The sequence below is a fragment of the Rhamphochromis longiceps genome, linkage group LG11 (genome assembly GCF_057381845.1).
Source record: "Rhamphochromis longiceps isolate RC_006_pf linkage group LG11, R_longiceps_female_GT1.1, whole genome shotgun sequence".
In the NCBI taxonomy this organism is placed as follows: domain Eukaryota; kingdom Metazoa; phylum Chordata; class Actinopteri; order Cichliformes; family Cichlidae; genus Rhamphochromis; species Rhamphochromis longiceps.
Genome location: NC_140567.1, coordinates 25,465,626 through 25,484,940, shown reverse-complemented (window position 1 = coordinate 25,484,940; position 19,315 = coordinate 25,465,626). Strand labels below are relative to the sequence as shown.

Here is a 19,315-nt window from a genome sequence, read left to right as displayed (position 1 = left end):
GAGATTAAAAAGGAGTGACTGATTAGTCGCTCTCTCTTATCAGATGGTTAGCTTTTGTTTTAAACTTCATGGCAACCTAATATATTAATTATAATGAGGGTTTTTTATTATAAGGATTGGCACCAATCAAGACTTAGCAATATTTGAATCACAATGCTATGACGTGTTTTCCTTTCCTGTGACATAAACCAAGTTATACCAATAAGAAGGTTAAGTTTGAACTGTGAAATGCTAATATGAGGAACATTAAAACAGAGACATGGGAACAACTAAATTCAAATTATCTAATAAATTATGGTTTTATGGCCCTAAGTCTGCCTAACTTTTCATACCTAATCAAAGCAGGTCTGGTTAAAAACAGAGGTGTATGCACAGCTGTACCTGTGATGGCAATATAAGCAGTAGTATTGATGATTTCTAGTCCTCTCTCTCGCACAACATCCATGTCTACCAGAAGCTCCTCTCTCTCTGGATTTAGCTCCTCCCCCAGTGGTTGGACCTCACAGCCATCCAAAGTGTGAGCGACAGCATCGGACATCAGAGCTAGCAGACAATGTTGGAGGTCAAACTCAAATAATGACACAATTAACGCTTTTCAGACAGAAATGTGTGCAGACTACAGAATCTGCTGTTAAATCTCCTTAAATCAGACTAGAGACGACGGGTGACTCACCTCCACCTTCCATCCCTTGTGCAGCTGTGTTGACAGCATGAGACAGGGAACAGACGATCCGGAGTTCGGGGAAGAGAGGGACACCGCGGGGACCTTCGAACTCAGGAGCTGGACGGGCCAGATGCGGCCCAACCCCAGACAGAGAGATCTGAGGAGCGTCAGGCTGAAGAACCACCAAGTATGCTTCGAGCTGCTTCAGGGACAGGCAGCTCTCCTCGTTGAAACATCTGTCAGGAAGTCAGAAGGGTAAGAGGGAGGTAATGTCGTTGGTGTATGCTAAATAAACTTCCACTGCTTTGGTCCAGACTCAAATATCTCTGCAGGTAGTGGCCTGGTTTACAGAGGATGAATCTTAAGTTTGATGATATCTTCTCACATTTTGTGTCACCATGTGGCAGATATTTTGTATTTCAGTGAGATTTGATTCACACATTCCTGCCCATCATCCTCACAGGTCACTGGTTATGGAGTACTCCCTGGATAACACTGTCAGACTGACAATCAACACTTTTTAAAAAAATATCTAAACAGATGCATCAGATCCAGATATATTTTTGTTTTTTTATTCCACAATTTCTTTCAGCGCTACATAACACAATGCCTACATTACCCACAAGGCACCTTGACTGCCAATAGTTCAGGTGGAGAGTCAAGGTTCCTTTACTGACATTAAACCTCCATCAGTTATTAAGTGTGCCTCGTTTTTTTTTAGAAGTCTTCAGGCTGTTGAACATTCAGTGAAGAGGCTGTGATTCAAATTTGTGTGTAACATGACTTTGCTTCTTTTTAGTTAAATTAAATCATGCAGAGATGCAGCTGAGACTTTTCAGTCCACTAACATCAGTAATTACAAAGGTCTCAGTCACAAAGGCTGAGAGGCCGGTTGGCAACCCCTCGAAACCACCATTCGCAGGGGAATGGCACAACAACTTTTACTTGAAGCTGAACATGCTCTGTTCTTGGATTGTGTCACACTGTCAAGTTTCAGTGGTGCTTGTGAGTTTTTACAGACAAGTTGGCATTGTTCACACGATTGGGACTATCTGCTAGTGACCAAAGACCTCAAAAGGAGGTTTTTAGCTCATCACCCTCTTTGAAGTAGAAACAACCATAAACCAGCTGGGAAATACAGACTTTTGCCTATGATCTATGGTTGCCAGAGGGTAAACGACCATCCCTCTAGACCTGTGCGACTGAGGCCTACCTCATGTCAAAATGATGTAGTTTATTCCCTAATGTTGCAGTCACTGTAGGAGAAACAGTGACTGGAGACTGCAGCATGGCCACAACTATTGTGAATGTGTACATCGCACTCTCGCTGGCACTGAAATAGTTTCTTTGAAGATGGGGAACAGATCTGTGACCACGTGCAGTCAGTTGCTGTATTCAAAGAAACTTTGGTGTGTCCAAATTGCAACAAACCAGCAATAAGACAGAGTGAGTCTGCCATGAATTCTCAACTGGATGTGATCTGAAATGTAATCTTTTTGTAATATAATATTCATATCTTGCCAAATCATAACAGTTGCCTCAAGATAAAGGCCTTACAGTAATACACAGAAAACACCAACAATGAGGAAGCACTTGGTGACAGGGGGAAGGACAAACTCTCTTTTAATAGGAAATCTGCAATTGAAATACACAGAAACTCAAAGTAACGCCTTTTATTCAGAGTCCAGCAGGAACCTCAGATTTGAAACAAAAAATCAGAAATTTCTCCTTATTTTTAGACAAATGTTATTAGAATACAACCAGTTCAATCGAATCCTCTGTTGAAAAGAAAAGTGTCATTAACAAGTTTTGCTCATCTGCTTTTATAAATTAGACTGCAAACCTTCTGACTCAGGTTGCCTCCATGAAGGCAACCTGTACCATTTCCCTCTGACTAAAGGAGACTGCATGTTCACTCTATGGGCAACCAGTTGGTTTCTAGCAAAAACATTCAATGCAGTAAGAAACTACTAACGTTTCCTAGTTGCAACTGAGCCGTGCGACTGAGCCATTCAGTACAGTTTAATGGGGCAGAAGTAAGAAGTCTGAGTTTTGCTGTCATTTTTAAATATGTCACTGTGTCCTGTTTTTTTTTTTTCAGGCCATAGTTGTTTCTTTTGACCATACAGTTGTGGACTTCTTACTGATCAGGGGATGTTTTTTTTAAAAGTGAAATTCACAAAAAATAGTCGAGGTCCCAAGGGTTTGGGACACTACTGATGCAGACTCTAGTAGCAGGAGTTAAGACAATTTATCAGACATTGTACAGAGTATTCTTTCACTTCACTCATGCAGTAGTTCTCTCACACACCTCTAGAGAAATAAACAACAAGCTCTTTGCGCCCTGCGATAATTGTAGCTAAGAATTAGCTTTATAATTACACAAATTTAACTAAAATAAGTATTTTTTTTCCTTTGCATAAAGTGTCACTATAACACCAAGATCTTTTTTTTTTTTACTGTTTCAACTTTGCAACATTTCCATGTGCACGGTGTGAACTGATGTCTTGGGTGAACATTGGGCTTGGGCTTTCCTCGACATCAATAAAGAGTGAAGCACCATGGGAATAAAATAAAACAGACTGTGCCACACTTTTTTCCTACTCTTAGATCTACTGTTAGTGATCACCACCTTTCTACAACCCTTGGTGTGCTCTGCTGCTGCACGACTGAATTTGTTCTCTTGTCCTGACATTTTGATCGCCTGGTGTTGAGTCACAATGATTGTGTCAAAAACATCTAAATCTACAGCTATCTCCTTTTGCTATTTCCACCACAGCCGTGTTAACTTCTGTCTGTTTGTGACACTAAAAAAAGAGCAAATGTCAAACTTCAGCGGCTCCGCTCTTACAAATTTAATTTTCCTGCCAGAAAAGAAGAGCAAATCAGATGTATGGCAGACTGATAACACATATTTATTCATCTGCACTAAAATTCGGCATCGTATTTGAAAGGGAATTAAGCTGCACGTAAGTGTGTGTGTGTGTGTGTCTGTGTGTTATATTTCCGCTATCAGAGGGAGAAGCTGCTTCTATCAGCCTCTCCAGAAGGGCCTGCTGTTCAGCCATCTGGGTAACTCCTGGCCTCAAATCAGTCTAATCTTCACACACGCAATAAAACATGCTCAAGTAAAGAAAAAACATAAACAACTCCAGCACACTAAAGCAGAAACTAAGAGGGAAAAAAAATCTGTGCATGACCTTGAATCCTTGGGAACTTAAAAGCAGTTAGTTGGGGAAAATAATCTCCAGTGTGACTCTTGGTCTGATAACGATGATAATCTTATAAACAAGTGTCTAAAACAGCAGCCGATAAAGACGGCAACAGGGATATCTGCACTAGAGTTTGATCAGATGGGATTTGTCAGGAAGGACGCTATTTTGAGTATAAATTCACAATATACCATGAAGTATATGTGCCGCTCTGCCTGACTGAATTAAATTTTCATCAGCTAAAAGTGGCTGCTAAAGCCTGGGAGCTGGTTCACAGTTGTTAAGCACAGCGGAGCACTGACCCGGAAACAGAGTTTGTGTGCTTTTCATCTCCAAGCCAGGTGACTCTGTATGATTAACACTGAACCGATGTGGGTTATTTTTCAGGCGGACTATGCAGGAGCTGAGCAGCGGTGTGTTGTGCATATCAACGACAACAACTACAGCAAATAGTAAAGATAACGTTTCCATTTGGGTAATTATTTAATGGCTGCTTTACAATAAAGAACAACGATTAAAACCCCCCCCCAAAGATTTCGTTTACCAAAGCAGTTACTGGGTGGCTGAATGGATAAGAGAGATAAGATATTCCCTGTTATCGCTTGTTTTGAGACACCTTGTTCATTACGTAATCGCCTCTTTAATCACACGTCAGTCCTTATCACCGCCGAGGCGTGGTCCACGTTTGATGAGTTCAATGTCAGAGGAGAAGGCAGCAGTGAGTGACACTTCATCTGACAAGTTCAGCTGCTCAAACTCAATTTCTGCTGTTGGGAGATTTCCAGTGTGCTGATTTACATTCCTCTCTGCCTTTGTCATCTTTCACTGCCCCTCTTTGTTTCCTGCTTTTCTCCAATTCTGTTTAAATAACACGAATGTTTTGTTTCCACTCAAAGGACAATCTGAATGTAATCAGATAGCAAATTTGTCTTGCAAGAGGTTCCTGATTGCATCCTTGCATTTAAATTACATTCTGGCCTAGGAGTGTGAAACCAGCACGTCTTTATAACTCAGTCTTACATGTAATATTACTGAGGTTCATGCACACTCATCTTTGTGTTTTTGTACCTGAGGGAGGTGGTAAGCTTGAGCGGACGAACGCCAGGGGTGGCGAAGCGTAGAGAGTTTCTGTACGTGACCTGCTGCACTGCACGGTTAAAGCTCTCGATGTCGTCTCCTTCCAGCACTAACACAGACTGGCTGGGATTCACGTGAACCTGGAGGGTCAAAAGAGAAGGACGCTCATATTAATTTACATCAAAGCTCCCGGCAGGTATGGACCGTTCATGTTAACCCTTAAACAACAAGTCTATTTTACTCACTAGAACGACAGAGTGGGCACATTTATGACCATTATCCGACCATTGATTTGATAAAAGAACACTTTTTCATCATAATGTCATTAATTGTTTTCAGCAGTTTTCATACAAAAAGGAGTGAGCCCGAATCGTGTCCAGCAGTTGAGCTGTTTTCGTCATCATTTTGGGCATTAAGTATCTGCCTCAGTGCTTTTGCAGCAGTAAATATTCACTGTAAAACAATGTAGGGATGTCAAGTGGAAAATTACAATGAAGTCAAAATGTATAATGTAACAAAAAACAAAAGAAAAGCATTTTCAGGGGTCAGAAATGGTACTACACTTTCCATTATCCTTGCAACATCAGTGGTCAGGTTCCTGTAAATAATATGAAAGGTTGCAGGAGAAATAGAAAAATTCATGGTTGGAATTAATATGCTGAAAAAAAAAGTCACAATGGCACGCAGAGAGTCATGTCCATAAGTATCTGGAGCCTCCTTCACTTGCATCAGCATCCCTTTAGACTTTAGACAATAATGGCTGTAATTCCTAAATGAATGCAGTTCTTTTGTAAAACCACTTGATTTAAAAGTGAAAGTCTGCACTTCAATCACATGCTGATTGTTTGATTTAAACACAATGTAGTGGTGTGCAGAGGCAAAATTACAAAGGAAAAGTGTCATTGTCCAATTACTTATGCAACTAAGTGCAAATATATTGTAGATCAGCGGTCCCCAACCCCCGGGGCCTCGGACTGGTACCGGTCCGTGAGTCGTTTGGTACCGGGCCACGAGGGTAGAGGCTCAGGTGTGAAATGTATGGTTTTGAGGTTTTTTATCGGTTTTCAGCGTTATTTTGTTATTGTTTTTATCGTTAACTCGGTTTTCCTGGGTCTTTTCACGTGTGTTATGAATAAATCTTCTTTTTCGGTACCAGTACTAGTTTTATTTTGTTGTATTTATCCGCGACACCTTAAAGGCCGGTCCGTGAAAATATTGTCGAGCATAAACCGGCCCGTGGCGCAAAAAAGGTTGGGGACCGCTGTTGTAGAGGACAAAAATCACACTCAGCTCTTTGCTTAGGTGTCTGCAAGCTCTGCTTTCAGCATCAAAGCAAACAACATGCACATGTGTATGGTTGAGCAGTGGCTTGTTTGTAGAGTTAAGTAGCTATTGTTCCTTTGGTTGACATACTACACAAATATCAATGGACCTGGTGCAAAGTATGTTTTTTTCCCCACATCTTTCAGCTGCTCCCTTCGGTGTCGCCACAGCACATCATCTACCTCCATCTTACCTTATCCCTAGCATCCTCCTAATTATTTAAAGCACATGTTGCTGCTTTTTAGTCTTAAAAGCTACAGAATAGAGGAGAAAATGACTGAATTACCAATTCTGCTTTAAAAGCAAAGACCATAGCATTTAAGGTGGATTTTTTCTTCATAATATTCGTAGTTTCTCACGTGGCCTCTTAGGGAAATTATTTGCCCACCCCTACTTTAGGTCAAAATCATAACTTTGGGCAGTTATTGAACATTTATCTGCTCGCGCATTACAAATGTTTGGTGGTGAATGGAGCTACTAAAGCTTAAAAATCAATATGGATTATCCAACCAGCAAATACATGGTTTCAATTCTTATTGTTTTGTTTCATTTTGTCGTTAAACAGCAAAAAAGTTTAGGAGCATTGCTCAGGTGAGCTGTGAAGATGCTACACCTGTGTCTTCAACCAAGCAAAAAAAAAAAAAGACTTAAGTGTGTGCACATTAAGTGTGGGATGACCTCGTTTGCAACCTTTTTTTTCTGCACCGAAGATGCAACCTGCTTAACAAACTAAACACACAAGTGTGAATTATAAAACATGACGTAACACGCTTGAATTTATACAGTATTTTTCTGGACTTACTGAGCACTTAAAGCACAGCCTAAACATATATTCATTTAGAATCACTAATTAACATGTCTTTGGACTGTGGGAGAAGGTTGGACAAAACCAAGTGTCAAACAGTGAGGCTCCAACTGAGGGTTGAACCAGAAACCTTCTCACGATGAGGCGACATTGCTAACCACTCCAATGCCACGCTGTCCCAAACACAGGGAATGTTGTAAAGATGGATAAACTGATGTGATTTTTCTGTAAATGGTCGATATCCAGATGTTTTCCTCAATAAGTGAACATTTGGGATTTTTATATGAGACACTTTAAGTTTGCAAGGATTTCGGGACTTCAGAAGCCGAAAAAGAGCTGAATTATACTGTATCGTTATTTTGATTTTATTTAAATGCAGGTCTAAAAACTACAGTATTTGTCTTTTATAGAAAAATTAAGATTCATCTTCCACATTTAAGGAATTGTTTTTTACAGTTTACTGTACTGTTATACGATTTGTACTTTCAAGGATAATGTTGTTTATTTCCATGCAGTGTCTCTGTCATATCCCAGCTGCACTGCATATAAAGTAACCATGAACCACAAACAACCTCAGCCATCACGGCATCAGCCAAAAAAGATTTGGAGAAGAGATGTGTTTGAAATGTGGATATTAAGTGACTTTCCCAGACGGGAATAACTGGAGGTGTGTGATCTGGCAGCCTAGAGCTCCCTTAGCTGTTACCTTCATGCCAGAGCCCAAAGTCTCCAGGTCGCCAAAGTCCAGCCCCTCCCTGCATGCGTACAGGCACTCGACCACGCTGTGAGGCTCCACGCTGCCAGGACGCACCGTCACCCCAGACAACAGGCCATGGTAACTGCCAACATACTTCACTAAGGTGTGAACACACATAACATCATCCCATGAAACTTCAACTACACCAGCAATGACACAGCAAAATGGCAGACCGCACACCATCACGCTGACAACAGTGTGAAACAAGAAGGTCACCTGAGTCTTTACCCTCTGGGATGGTGTTGTTTAGTATCTCCTTCTGCTTCTCCTCAGGCTCTGCAGGGAAAGCGGCGCAGCGGGGAGAGAGAGGGGGAAGAGAAAAACAGAAAACAATGAGGCGCTCCAAGAAATACTTTTCAGTCGAGAGGGGCTTGAAGAGCAAGCGAGAGGAAATCTGAGGGTACCAAAGATTGACAGGGAGAATAAAAAAAACACAGGCAGCAAGAAAACTGTTGACAATCTTCAAAAATTGCAGCATCTCCTCATTATCCGGCAGCAGCTGCTGCCACGCAGGAAACGGAGTGACTGTGTGTGTGTTTTTCACTGCTAATTGGCAGCCAGAGCTTCCCATTTTAACCAGCGGCTCGGGTGTAAGTGGCTGATGGCTGTCTGGCCTTCGTGTTGTTCTGCTGCCCTGAATAATTGATAAGTCAGTTATATTATTAGCCCTCAAAGACAAGATGCATCAAGTGAATTATAACTGAGTGAAATGAAAGGGAGAAACGGCGCGGTGTGAAACGTCTCAGAGGCCTGTCTCGAGATGCCTCATGAGGACTCGTAACTTGCCAGAAATTGCATCCTGCTATCTCTGCTGATGTTGGGTTTAAACGACATTTCAGGGATGGAGAAACGGAAACGAGGATTCAAACTGCTGCTAGCAGCTTTCAGACAGGAAGCAAAGCTTTTCTTTGAGCTGAGATGAAACGCGCAGCATGTTAGTCTCACCCCAGCAGGCACCGATGAACATGCGCTGACGCGGGGCGGGGTTCGGGATGGCTCCGTTGTCGTGGATGAGGGCGGGGTCAAAGGTCACTCCATCCACGTAAAGGGTCACTGATGGGAACTGGACGCTGAGTGAAAGATGATGCCACTCGCTGTCACACACCTGTTGGAGGGAGATAACATGGAGTCAGCATGAGTGCATTATCTGGGTGGAATGATTACTCAGACTCTATATTTAAATAAAAGTACCACTACAGCCATGGAAAAATACTGTGAAGCCCTACAACCCTGCAGAGTTTGCATGACTTCTCCTCTCATCAAACAGATTGACTCAGGTATTAGCATTAAAATGTATGTGAAACCACACTCTGAAGATGAAAATGTCTCCTATTATTGTTGTAGCTTAGCTGCTACCAGCTACAGCTGCAGCAACCTCAACCCTCATTTTAAGTCATGATTTAGTACAAAAGTTATAAAGAAATTCACCCCTGTACATGCTATGAAGGTAAAGCTGTAAGGTGAAGTTGGGCATGCTAACATGTGTGTGTGGTGTGACTCGTGTTTCGTGCAGTTTCTTCTGGGGGGGTTTGGGTTGGTTTTCCTATATTTTTAAGCCTTGAAGGTTGCCACGTTGGTAGGAAATGAGATAAATGAAATTTTCTTTGCCTTTGTGGCTGTTTTGCCACTTATTGAATACTTGTTAAAATTCAAATCAAAGTTTTGAGGTGAAATTTGCTTTTGGAACTTCTGAAAGTCCAATCAAGTGACAAGTTCCCCTGACAAGACATTTCCTTTTGTAAGCTGCAAGTCAAAATTATAATCCAAATGATTCTACTACTTGAGTATTTATATATATTTATAAATATACTTTCCACCACGGGTGAATTCCTGCAGACATTTGCTGTGATAAACTTTCTTTATCAGTGATGTGTAACCTGAAGGAATACAGCACACAAATGACAGGGGAATTACAAAGGCAGAGGGAGTAGGAAAGAAAGACAGGGTAATAAGATATTGAGGTCCAGACAGGGGGATTTAACAAATCTTCTCTGTATCAGCTCAGCATCCTTTAATCCATGTGACTTCAATCTGTCTGAGACTGGTGGCTTCCGTCAAAACAAACCCCGATCACCCTCCACCACGTACACCAAACCACAGCCTCGCATGCATCCAGGTATACAGGTGTGCCGAAAGACCTCGCTACTTGTATTCATGTATTCTGATGCATGCTGGACTTTTAACCTCACAGGTAGCTTTATGATGAAAGATATAGATTTAGAGCCGAGAAGTATGTTGTGATACATAAAAGGTTCGTGCAGCGACACAAACATCTTCATGTACTCGGCTGAGACTGCGCGTTTCACCACGGTGCTGAAGATGCGGTGTGATCAGAACAGAAAATGAGTTCCATTTTGTTCCATTTCCTTTTTACTGGGAACGGACTGCACAAAATAGTCCGAACAGAAATTGATTTTGTAAATACGGATGACGCACAGATCCTCTTCATGCATGAAACATTTAAATGATCTCGTTAGAGAAAGCCCGGGAGATGAAAGAAAAAGCCTTTTATCTAAATAAACAATAGGGTTGTCATTTCACTCGCTCTGCATATATCCTCATCTGTAAAATAGCTAAATTTCCAACGAGGGACGGTTCTGATGTTTGACATGGCACAGACATAAAAAGTAACGACTGAATTTTCTTCTATTTCAGCTTAATTTCGAGCTTGAGAAACAGAAGAAACTGTGCAACCGACAGCATCGAAGCTGAGCATTGCACTTCCCTTCAGTTACCTGCTCCAGTTTCCACAAGAACTTGACGGGGCGAGCGGCTGAGACGTCGGGCCAGTAGAAGAGGGAGAGGCGGCAGCCGTGGACGGAGAGGGAGTAATGGGAGAAGGAGTCATCTGTGGAGCAGGAGAGCAGAAAAACAGAAGATAATTGGCGCAGGCCTGTCAGAACTTCTTAAAATCATCCAGCGTTTCTTTGGGAGAATAAAGAAGAAATGGGAAGAATTACTGGTTTGCTGTGGTGTGGATTAACCAGCCAGTGGAGCGGCCAGTGATTCTGACAGTAGACGGTGCTTCATAATATGGATGTGGTGGCAAATAAGCTGTATTCTAATACATGGAATCTGTATGCACATCCTCAACATGGTAGCACAGAAGATTTACAGTTGGGGCAATCATTTGTTGGTCAAATACCCAGTTTCTGTAGTTTTCCCTCTGCACAGTGGATTATAAATCAATCAAGATGTGATTAAAGTGCAAACTTCCAGCTTTAATTAAAGGGATTTTGCAAGAATTTGCATTAAGTGTTGTTGGATGAAAATCCTTTGCAGTCTAGAACCCATGGACATCACCAAATGCTGCATTTCCTCCCTTGAGATGTTCGGCCAGATTTGGTTGTTGCTGTTTGTGGGTCTTTCTGCCTTTTGCCTTCAGTTGTTACAGTCTCTGGGTCTAAGAATCAAACTTTTGAGTTTTGTGTCTTTTTTTTAGATCATTTCCTGATTTGTTTCTCCGTATTTATGTTCCCAGGTTTAGGTTTCGCATTTAATTCTGTTCTTGGTTTCAGTTTGTTTTCTTGCCTCCCTTATGTTTCTGTGTCTGGTCTAATCCAGCCTCTGTGTTTTGTCTTGTATCCCTTTGTGTCGAGTTAGTTATAATTCCTCAGTGTTTATCCCTTTGTTCTTGGTTTCTGTTCTGATTTAAAGTTTGTTGTTTTCTGTCCTGTCATGTTTTATCGGCCTCGTCTGTGTTCCCTGTGCTTTGTCGAGTTTTCCTCTGCGATTCAGTGTGTAGTATTTTCCCGTTTTATTTTGTTAGTCCTTGGTCTCCTGTGCCCTGTGTCTAGCTTTACTTCCCGTGTCTCGTTATCCATGATTTGTTCCTGTTGTGTCTCCCACCTGTTTACCCCTCACCTAAATGCCTTGTGTTTAAATTGTCCGTGTCTTCCTCCTGGTCCTTTGTCACATCCTTTTGTGATATCCCATTTTGTGATTCTGAAAAGCATTTAGAGTTCACGTTTGCCTCTCGAGTCCTTCATACTGGGTCCAAAACCTGCCTCCTGCACAGTATTAGGTGACATCAGCAAATCAAAAACATACTCTGATGACAAATATCAACTCATTGATATTCTTCAATGAATTGGTCATTGATGAACATAACATTTCTTTGCTTTGAGAAACTCTTTATTTGCTTTGACTCATTATCCATTTGCACTGTGAAGTGCTGTCTGATTAGTTTTGCAGTCTGAATCTAAACGTGTACACTTGATAATTCATCCTGCTACTTATCTGTGGCCACATCATCAATAAACACTAGCTGCCATGGATGCCCAGGCCGTAACATCGCCTCCACCATGTTTAACAGATGATGCTTCTGTTTTACCGTCATTCTACTACAAGTTCATCTTGGTGTAATCTGGCCAAATTTTCTTTTCAGGCTCTTTTACATGTTTTCTGGGAAAGTCTCACCTGGCCTTCGCGTTCTTTTACCAGTGGTTTGCAGCTTGTATTTACATTAATGAAGGTTTCTCTTGGTTGTGGACCTTGACACTGATACAGATACCTCTTTGAGAGTTTTCATGGCTTGGTTGTTCTCCTTAACCATGAAAAAAAAAATACTGTCATCATCCACTTTCATTGGCTTCTGTGGTGTTTCATAACGTGTCAAATTGTCGATTTAAACACTCCTACGGCTTATTTAATCTCTCTGATTTATTTTGGCTTTTCAGCCCAGTGATGGCCTCCCTCCCTCGTACTGATATGTCTTTGGGTCTCATATTTTTAAAAAAATACAGTAAAAAGCCATAAAATACAAGGTAAATGCTTTGAATCAACTTCAGATATTATGTCTGCTTCATTTATTATGAAATAACAGGTGAACAGGCCTCACCTAGCCGTGAAAAAGCTCATCGGTCAATTATCCAATGATTTTAGAGCCTCTGAAAACAGGGCACTGTGTGTAAACATGGCTGTAAAGAGTTAATGTAATACTTTTGTTAAACCCCTTGAATTTAAGCTGAAAGTCTTCGCTTTATTTGTCATATATGTACATAGAGTCTTTGTCCAATCTATTATGGCTCTAACTGTATGGAATAATTAGCATATTAATTCTTGAGTAAAACACAAACACATTTATTGAACTTGTTTAAGAACAGACAAAAAAATGTATAATTTCATCTTTGAGTCAAAGTGAATCTTTGTGCCAAATTCCCTCAAACACTGCTAAGACATCACGCTCACGAGAATGGGACACACGGACAGGCGGACGAGGTGAAAAGAAAAAGGACCAGCCAGCTTCTGCTGCTGGTGCAGACGCACGACGTGAGTTTACATTCAATCTGAAACTCCACCATGTTTTTCTCACCTGTGAATTTTATCAAAAAGGAAAGCTTGCTGAAAACTGCACCCATACAAAGTCACACAGCTGAAAATATTCACATTACCCATAATATTGTTCCTGGCACAATTACAGTATTTTACTCTTCTTCTGTTTTCCACTTGGCTGCACAAGCAGAGCAGCTGGAGGTTAAGTGCCTCTCTCAAGAGCACCTTGATAGTAGCTTTAAACAGTTTTTTTTCAGGGCATGATTTTCCCCGAAGCTCACGTGATAAAATGGTGCCCTCTAAGGGTTTAGATGACTGAGGAGTGGATAGAAAAGTGAAGAAGCAAAACCATTTCTAACCACAACATCACTCGCAGTCCCAAAGGCTAAATTAATGTGCGAGGGACAGCGCTTACCATTCCTGACGGTGCTGCAGACAATAGTCTCCTCCTCCTTGCGATTTCCTCTGGTTTGCGTGGTCGCAGGCTGGATGTTGGCACCACCTCTGCGCATCCACAGCTGGAGGGTGAAGTGGTCGCCGGATAGTGCGGACACAACCGAATCGGGCACGACAGCGACGTGGTTGGAGCCGTTGAAGGAGAAGATCAGAGATGAGTCGGAAGACGGGAGAGTGGGCAGCGCTGAAGTCCAGTTAGCGGCAGGAGATGGAGGTGGGAGCAGGTCGACTTCGCCCCTGACAGCACCTGATACAAAAAAGAGAGGTGATAGAAATAACGGATCTGATGTCAAAAGGTTAACATGTTTTCAGTCATAAGCCTGAACCCACCACACAGACGTCGCACAGATCTGTCGGAGTAGCTGTCTCTGTCACAGCCTTTCCCGATGTGGCCGGTCTGGAGCTCTACGGTGGCCTGGATGTTCCACACGGTCTCTTCACAGGTCTCCAAATGCAGGCTGGGGAACAGAGGGATGCTGCCTGACCCAGGGGTGTACTCTACACGCTTGGTCCATCCTGAAAAAAAAGTATCAATACCCGCTTCACCTTTAACATCTGAGCCCTTCTGACCTTTTCTACACTCCTTTAGCATCAAACGCAGACGACTCAGACATTAAATGTCTCGAACCATCGACTTCCCCTAGCACAAGGTATGCCTGGTGTCTGATTGCGGCCATGTGAGAATTACCACGGGTAATTTGTGGAGTGATTTCCCAGCGAGGGAGTGGGCGTCATGTCTCGGCTAAACCACGATAGTGAGAATAAATATGACGCAAACATTCCCCTGCTGTGTGATACATGTGAGAGAAGGCAACCTCAGACAATATCCCAACTTGATTCTCCAGTTTTTCCCAGAGTTCATGTCTGAAAACTGCTTTGGAGTTAACTACCCTTATCTTTAAAAAATGTCAAAGCCGACTGACTCCAGCATGCTAAAAAGGGGAAAGTGTGTTAAATTTATACAGCCCATCTATCCCTAACGTCCTCCTTCACTACATCCATGAACCTCCTCTGTGGACTTCCCCTTTTAAACAGGAAATCTACTGTCTGAAAAAGCACGTAACATTGCTGTAGTCGTATGTGTGATCTAAAAATATACTGTCACAGTTTAACTATGCAGTTACCTTCCCTTGATATTACTAAGATTCAACACCGCCTCTTTAAAACACAGTTCTTTTGATCTAAACATGCAAAGGTGATTCATCCAAGTGGCAGCCCACACACTTTCTAAATCAAAGTGAAAGTTTCATCTCCCCCATCACCACAAAAAAAGGAAAATATTAAACAACTAAAGCGCACGTATGTGTAAAGTCTCATCGGCCTTGTTCTGGGATCAGAAAAAGAGAAGTGCGTGTGAAAAATTACCGATCCAGCCGGGTTTGCAGGACGGCTTGACCGTGACAACAACCTGAGCGTCAGCCTGAGCGCGGTTCTTTCCACAGTCGAAGGCTGTCACCCAGAAGGTGTGAACGCGCTGCCGCTTTGAATCCAACGGCTCTGTGTTCTTAATGTTTCCTAGGAGACACAGAAAAATAATGAAACAAAAAATAAACCGGGGAAAAAAATAGAACATTAGTCACCCAACCACAAGGTTGTTGCATAACTGAAGCTCGGGTCAAATAAAGACCCATTGATAAAACCGGCACATTCCCAACAGCAGAGCCACTGCCCTGTTAAACGCGTCATGCTCGGTGATATGAAAGCGAGGACAGATTGCACACAACAGGATAAAAAACTGAAGGGTTTTCCTGTTTTTAGAGATAAAGATGAATAAACAGCGAGTATCCGTGATAGGCTGACAGCACTCAGCATGCCAGCTGACAAACAATGCTAAGGAAAGAAGATGGTGTGACATGGTGAGAGGGAAAAACAGAGGGATGAAAGAGACAGAGGTAGAAACAGGAGCAGAATAGACAAATTGAAACAGAAAATAGACAATAAACAGCCCACAGCGTTTGAGCAAATCTGGAACAAAAGGTTGCTGTGCTGTTGTATCAGTCTGACCCCTAAAGAAAGGAACCGCTCATCCTCGGCAAAGCCCTCCAAGTCTGGGACATTTCTGCACAGTCATACCAAAACAGGGTCCTTCTCAGTTGCTGTGACACTCTGTTAAACAGCTGCACTTGATCCCAAACCAACCAGTCAAAGGATTCAGCCTAAAGCTCCAATATTCATTCATTTTCAAGGTTTTCATTGTTGTTCTAAACAGATTGTTTGGAGCTTTAAATCAAACAGAGACGAGAGACAGCACACAACACGCATTCAACCGCAGGGCAGAAGATATAGATGTGAAGGAGAACGTGCTCTTTGTGGGATCATTTTACATGTAAATGTGACCAAAATCACAAGACAGCTGTTGTTTTCATCTTATTTTTTTAAATTTATGTGTATAGTGATTTTATCGGAGGACCTCATGGTTATAAAATCAAGATTTTAGCAGTGCAGAGTGGCAACATATGGCTTGTTAACAATGTAGTCTTAATAGGCCACATTTGTGTCACTTTTCACAGTCTTTTCACAAACTAACAGCAGAAACAGGAAAAGTATGTGGATGAGATCAGCTTAATGTGAATTAATCTGTATTAAAACACACTATATGTGAGCACAGAAGAAACAAACAGATGTGACCGATGGCAATGAAGCACAACAACCCAAACCCAGCTCTCGCTTTTTGGCCAAATCTGTGCTAAAGTTTGCACGCCTTCTCACGTCATCCCTCCGCATTACAGCTTGGACATAGTGATGGAGCATAATTAGGTCCCACGCCTGAGGAGGAAAAACATCTAATGGCTCTCTTAGGTTTGTTTTGCGTGAAGGTGCCTCCTCGTCGATTCTGTCTGCTGGCAAAAACTGATAAATGTGTAAATGCTTCTGTGCAGCGGGACGGTCTACCAACAAGATAAAAAATATATTTTTAATAAGCTGTCAAACCAAAAACACGAGCCTTGCTCTGTGGAGACCAAAGTTCATAACGCTGGCAATAATACATGGGGCATCAACACCAAGAATGAGAAAGCTTTGGGACTCTGTTACTCAAAATGCCTACACCAGCAACAACACAGCAGCTTGTTAACATATAAATAACCTTCACAGGGTAGTCAAATAATCCTAATATAACTATAATTTCCAGCTACAGAAAGGCACTTTGTCAGGATTCAAACCTCCAGTTAGTGAGTATGGTTTGTGCTCTGCGTTCTTATGAATCAAAGCTAAAGGTAACATCAGCCATATTTACTGCTCCGCCTACCAAGGAAAACAAATCAGTGCCTCCAACCCAACTCCCTAAAAATCAGCTCTTTCTTTTTTGTATAAGAGTTTTAGTTTATTTAATAACGTCACCTGAAATTTGACCGTTATATTCTGATTACTTTTTAACTTTCAGGCTCTCAGAGCACATATGACAGGGTTGAAATTGTTATTGTTTCCAGCTTTATTTACTTAAAAACGTGCAGGAGGTGGTCACATGACATCCTTGGAGCCTTTAAGCTTCACTAAACCAAATCAGTTTTACACCCAGTTCAAGAAGACAAAAACTTGTTTTTGTTCAGCCATATTTAGGCATCAGTTTCATGTCATAGTTCGAAAAGCAAAACTCCAATTTAACACCAATTTAATGTCTATGACAGAGACCAATAAGCACTGGTACCCTCCATGTTTTTGAAGTGAATTCTGGTCAAAACCAGGACTCCTTTTAATCTGCAGTTTGAAAACAGCCTCACGTTCTAGCAGTGATTTATTTGAGTTTATGGATAATTAGCGCAACATCAAATATCCACAGGTTGAATTTATCAAATTATTAAATATTCAGTTTAAGCGATGATCAGTTTTGTACGGCAGCAAATTTCTTTTTAATTAATCCAAAAGGTCCATGGGTTTTATTATTTATTTTACAGAACATGTGCCCGCTGTGCCACAATTTGCTTGTTTTTGGTGCTGTCTGGTTTACTAACTATCAAGTTTTACTATTCAAATTAACATTAGGATACACGTCTGTTTATTAGTTTCATCATATTTTTAAGACAATAATTAAAACATGAGAAAGGTATTTTAAAACTCACTGACAAACCCTCATTATACAGCAGCAGTTTGCCCCAAAGTGGCACAACAGCCAAACAAATGATGGCGGAGGGAATTTAAATGCTTCTTCTCCTCTACAGTATTGTCATCTGTATAGAGACGGTTAATTGCTTGTATTGTATATTTGCTTAAGATGTTATTTTAACAAAAATGCAGAGAAAGTTTATTTAAACAGCTCCTGAGATGACATGTTAGCACTTAGCACTTAGCACAGGGGCCTAAAATGAAAGAAATGGCTAACGTTTTCCATTTGAGATCGTATCAGGATTTGGGCCCACCATCATAGCTTATGCTTTTACTGAGTGTTTCTGATTTTTATAAAATCATTAAATATGAGTTCTTTTTATTAGTGATGCAATTATACAGAAATTACATGTGAAATATAAAAAAAGTGCAATTATATAGTAAACATTACTTTTAGAACAGATTAATATAACTGATCTGAACACTGTTATTGTCTGAGTACAGGATATGGTACACCGAGTAAATAAACTGGACTCAGTATCATTTTCAGCAATACTCAGATCAACAAAGCAATGATTTCATGATACTTGATATAATTCAGTGGTTTGAAAGGTTCAGTAAGGTTGGAAAACTGCAAACTGCTCCTTTAAATCATTGTGATCACACTGCAGTGTTGCATAAACTATTAAACAAAGTGTTTTATGTTTCAGGGAGATGAAGTTATGTTCTGCTGAGAAGCAGCATTAGATAAGGGCTTCATATTTATAGAAACACAGAAAGGAAAATAAAATGTCTTCTATCTGAAATAAGGGTTTCTCTCTTTCTCCTAATGCGTCCTGTTAAATGTGTTACTTTGTCAGCTGTGTAATGTGTGCTTTTTGTGTCATAAATCTTTTAAATGCTGGCTGAACGACAATAAAAATGTTGGGGTACATTTCTAGGGAGGAAAATCTTACAATCTTACATCTGTTGAATAGCTGTAAATTCAGTGTAATGTGGATTTATGTTGAAAACATATGTATCCCTGATGGTATCATGCACAGGAAATCCACTATAAAACTCAAACTTCACATTTTCAAATCAGTTTAACAGAAAACCTCCAAACTCCCAGGTGACAGATTTGAGAACATTCAAACTCAGTTGTTTTTTAAATCTATCGCATAAAATAATGATCTCAATGTTTATTTCCATTTAAATATTTCCCAAATCATTAGCACTTAAGCTAATGAATGGATGTTGTGGAAACAACTCGATAATTAGGCAAAAATAGTTGATATAAAGAGTACCTGTGATTACTGAATCGCTCTTGTATGGGATCACCTCTGAGGATTTTGTCATCAAAACATATGTAATCCACTGGGACACTGAGTCCTCAGGTGTCTGGAGTACATTACACGTTGGTTAGGAAAAGTTGCTTGAGCAAGGGAATAATAGTTGCGCTTATTCATAATTTAAGGGGAAAGGTCTTTTGACTGCTGAGCACTGTGCTTATCTCTTTTTGACATCAAACAGGGCAGTAAATTTTGAGGCTCAGTTCCTGATCTCTGCAGAAAGAAAAGAAGCAAGCAAGCGGTCTTTCTTCACAGTTTTGGGGTTATACAAACCCAAATATACTCAAAAATACAATTAAATAAATAGGTGGATTTTGCACAATAAGCCCCCTTTAAGCCGAACAGCTGTTGCGATGTTGATGCAGAGACAGAACA

General features: G+C 41.0%; 1 protein-coding gene across 2 annotated transcripts in view; it reads right to left on the bottom strand.

Annotated features, from left to right (window-relative positions):
* Positions 1-19,315, bottom strand: part of clstn3 (calsyntenin 3) — a 30,030-nt gene that overhangs the window by 4,640 nt on the left and 6,075 nt on the right. The window contains exons 6-15 of one of the 2 annotated variants that reach the window (XM_085423278.1): positions 14,934-15,083; positions 13,899-14,084; positions 13,528-13,815; positions 10,574-10,686; positions 8,784-8,943; positions 8,055-8,114; positions 7,788-7,936; positions 4,945-5,093; positions 674-900; positions 382-543 (exon numbers count right to left, since the gene is read on the bottom strand). In XM_085423278.1, the coding sequence (XP_085279404.1) occupies positions 382-543; positions 674-900; positions 4,945-5,093; positions 7,788-7,936; positions 8,055-8,114; positions 8,784-8,943; positions 10,574-10,686; positions 13,528-13,815; positions 13,899-14,084; positions 14,934-15,083 (1,644 nt within the window). The remainder of the gene's footprint in view (positions 1-381; positions 544-673; positions 901-4,944; positions 5,094-7,787; positions 7,937-8,054; positions 8,115-8,783; positions 8,944-10,573; positions 10,687-13,527; positions 13,816-13,898; positions 14,085-14,933; positions 15,084-19,315) is intronic. The other variant, XM_085423279.1, reaches the window with a different exon arrangement.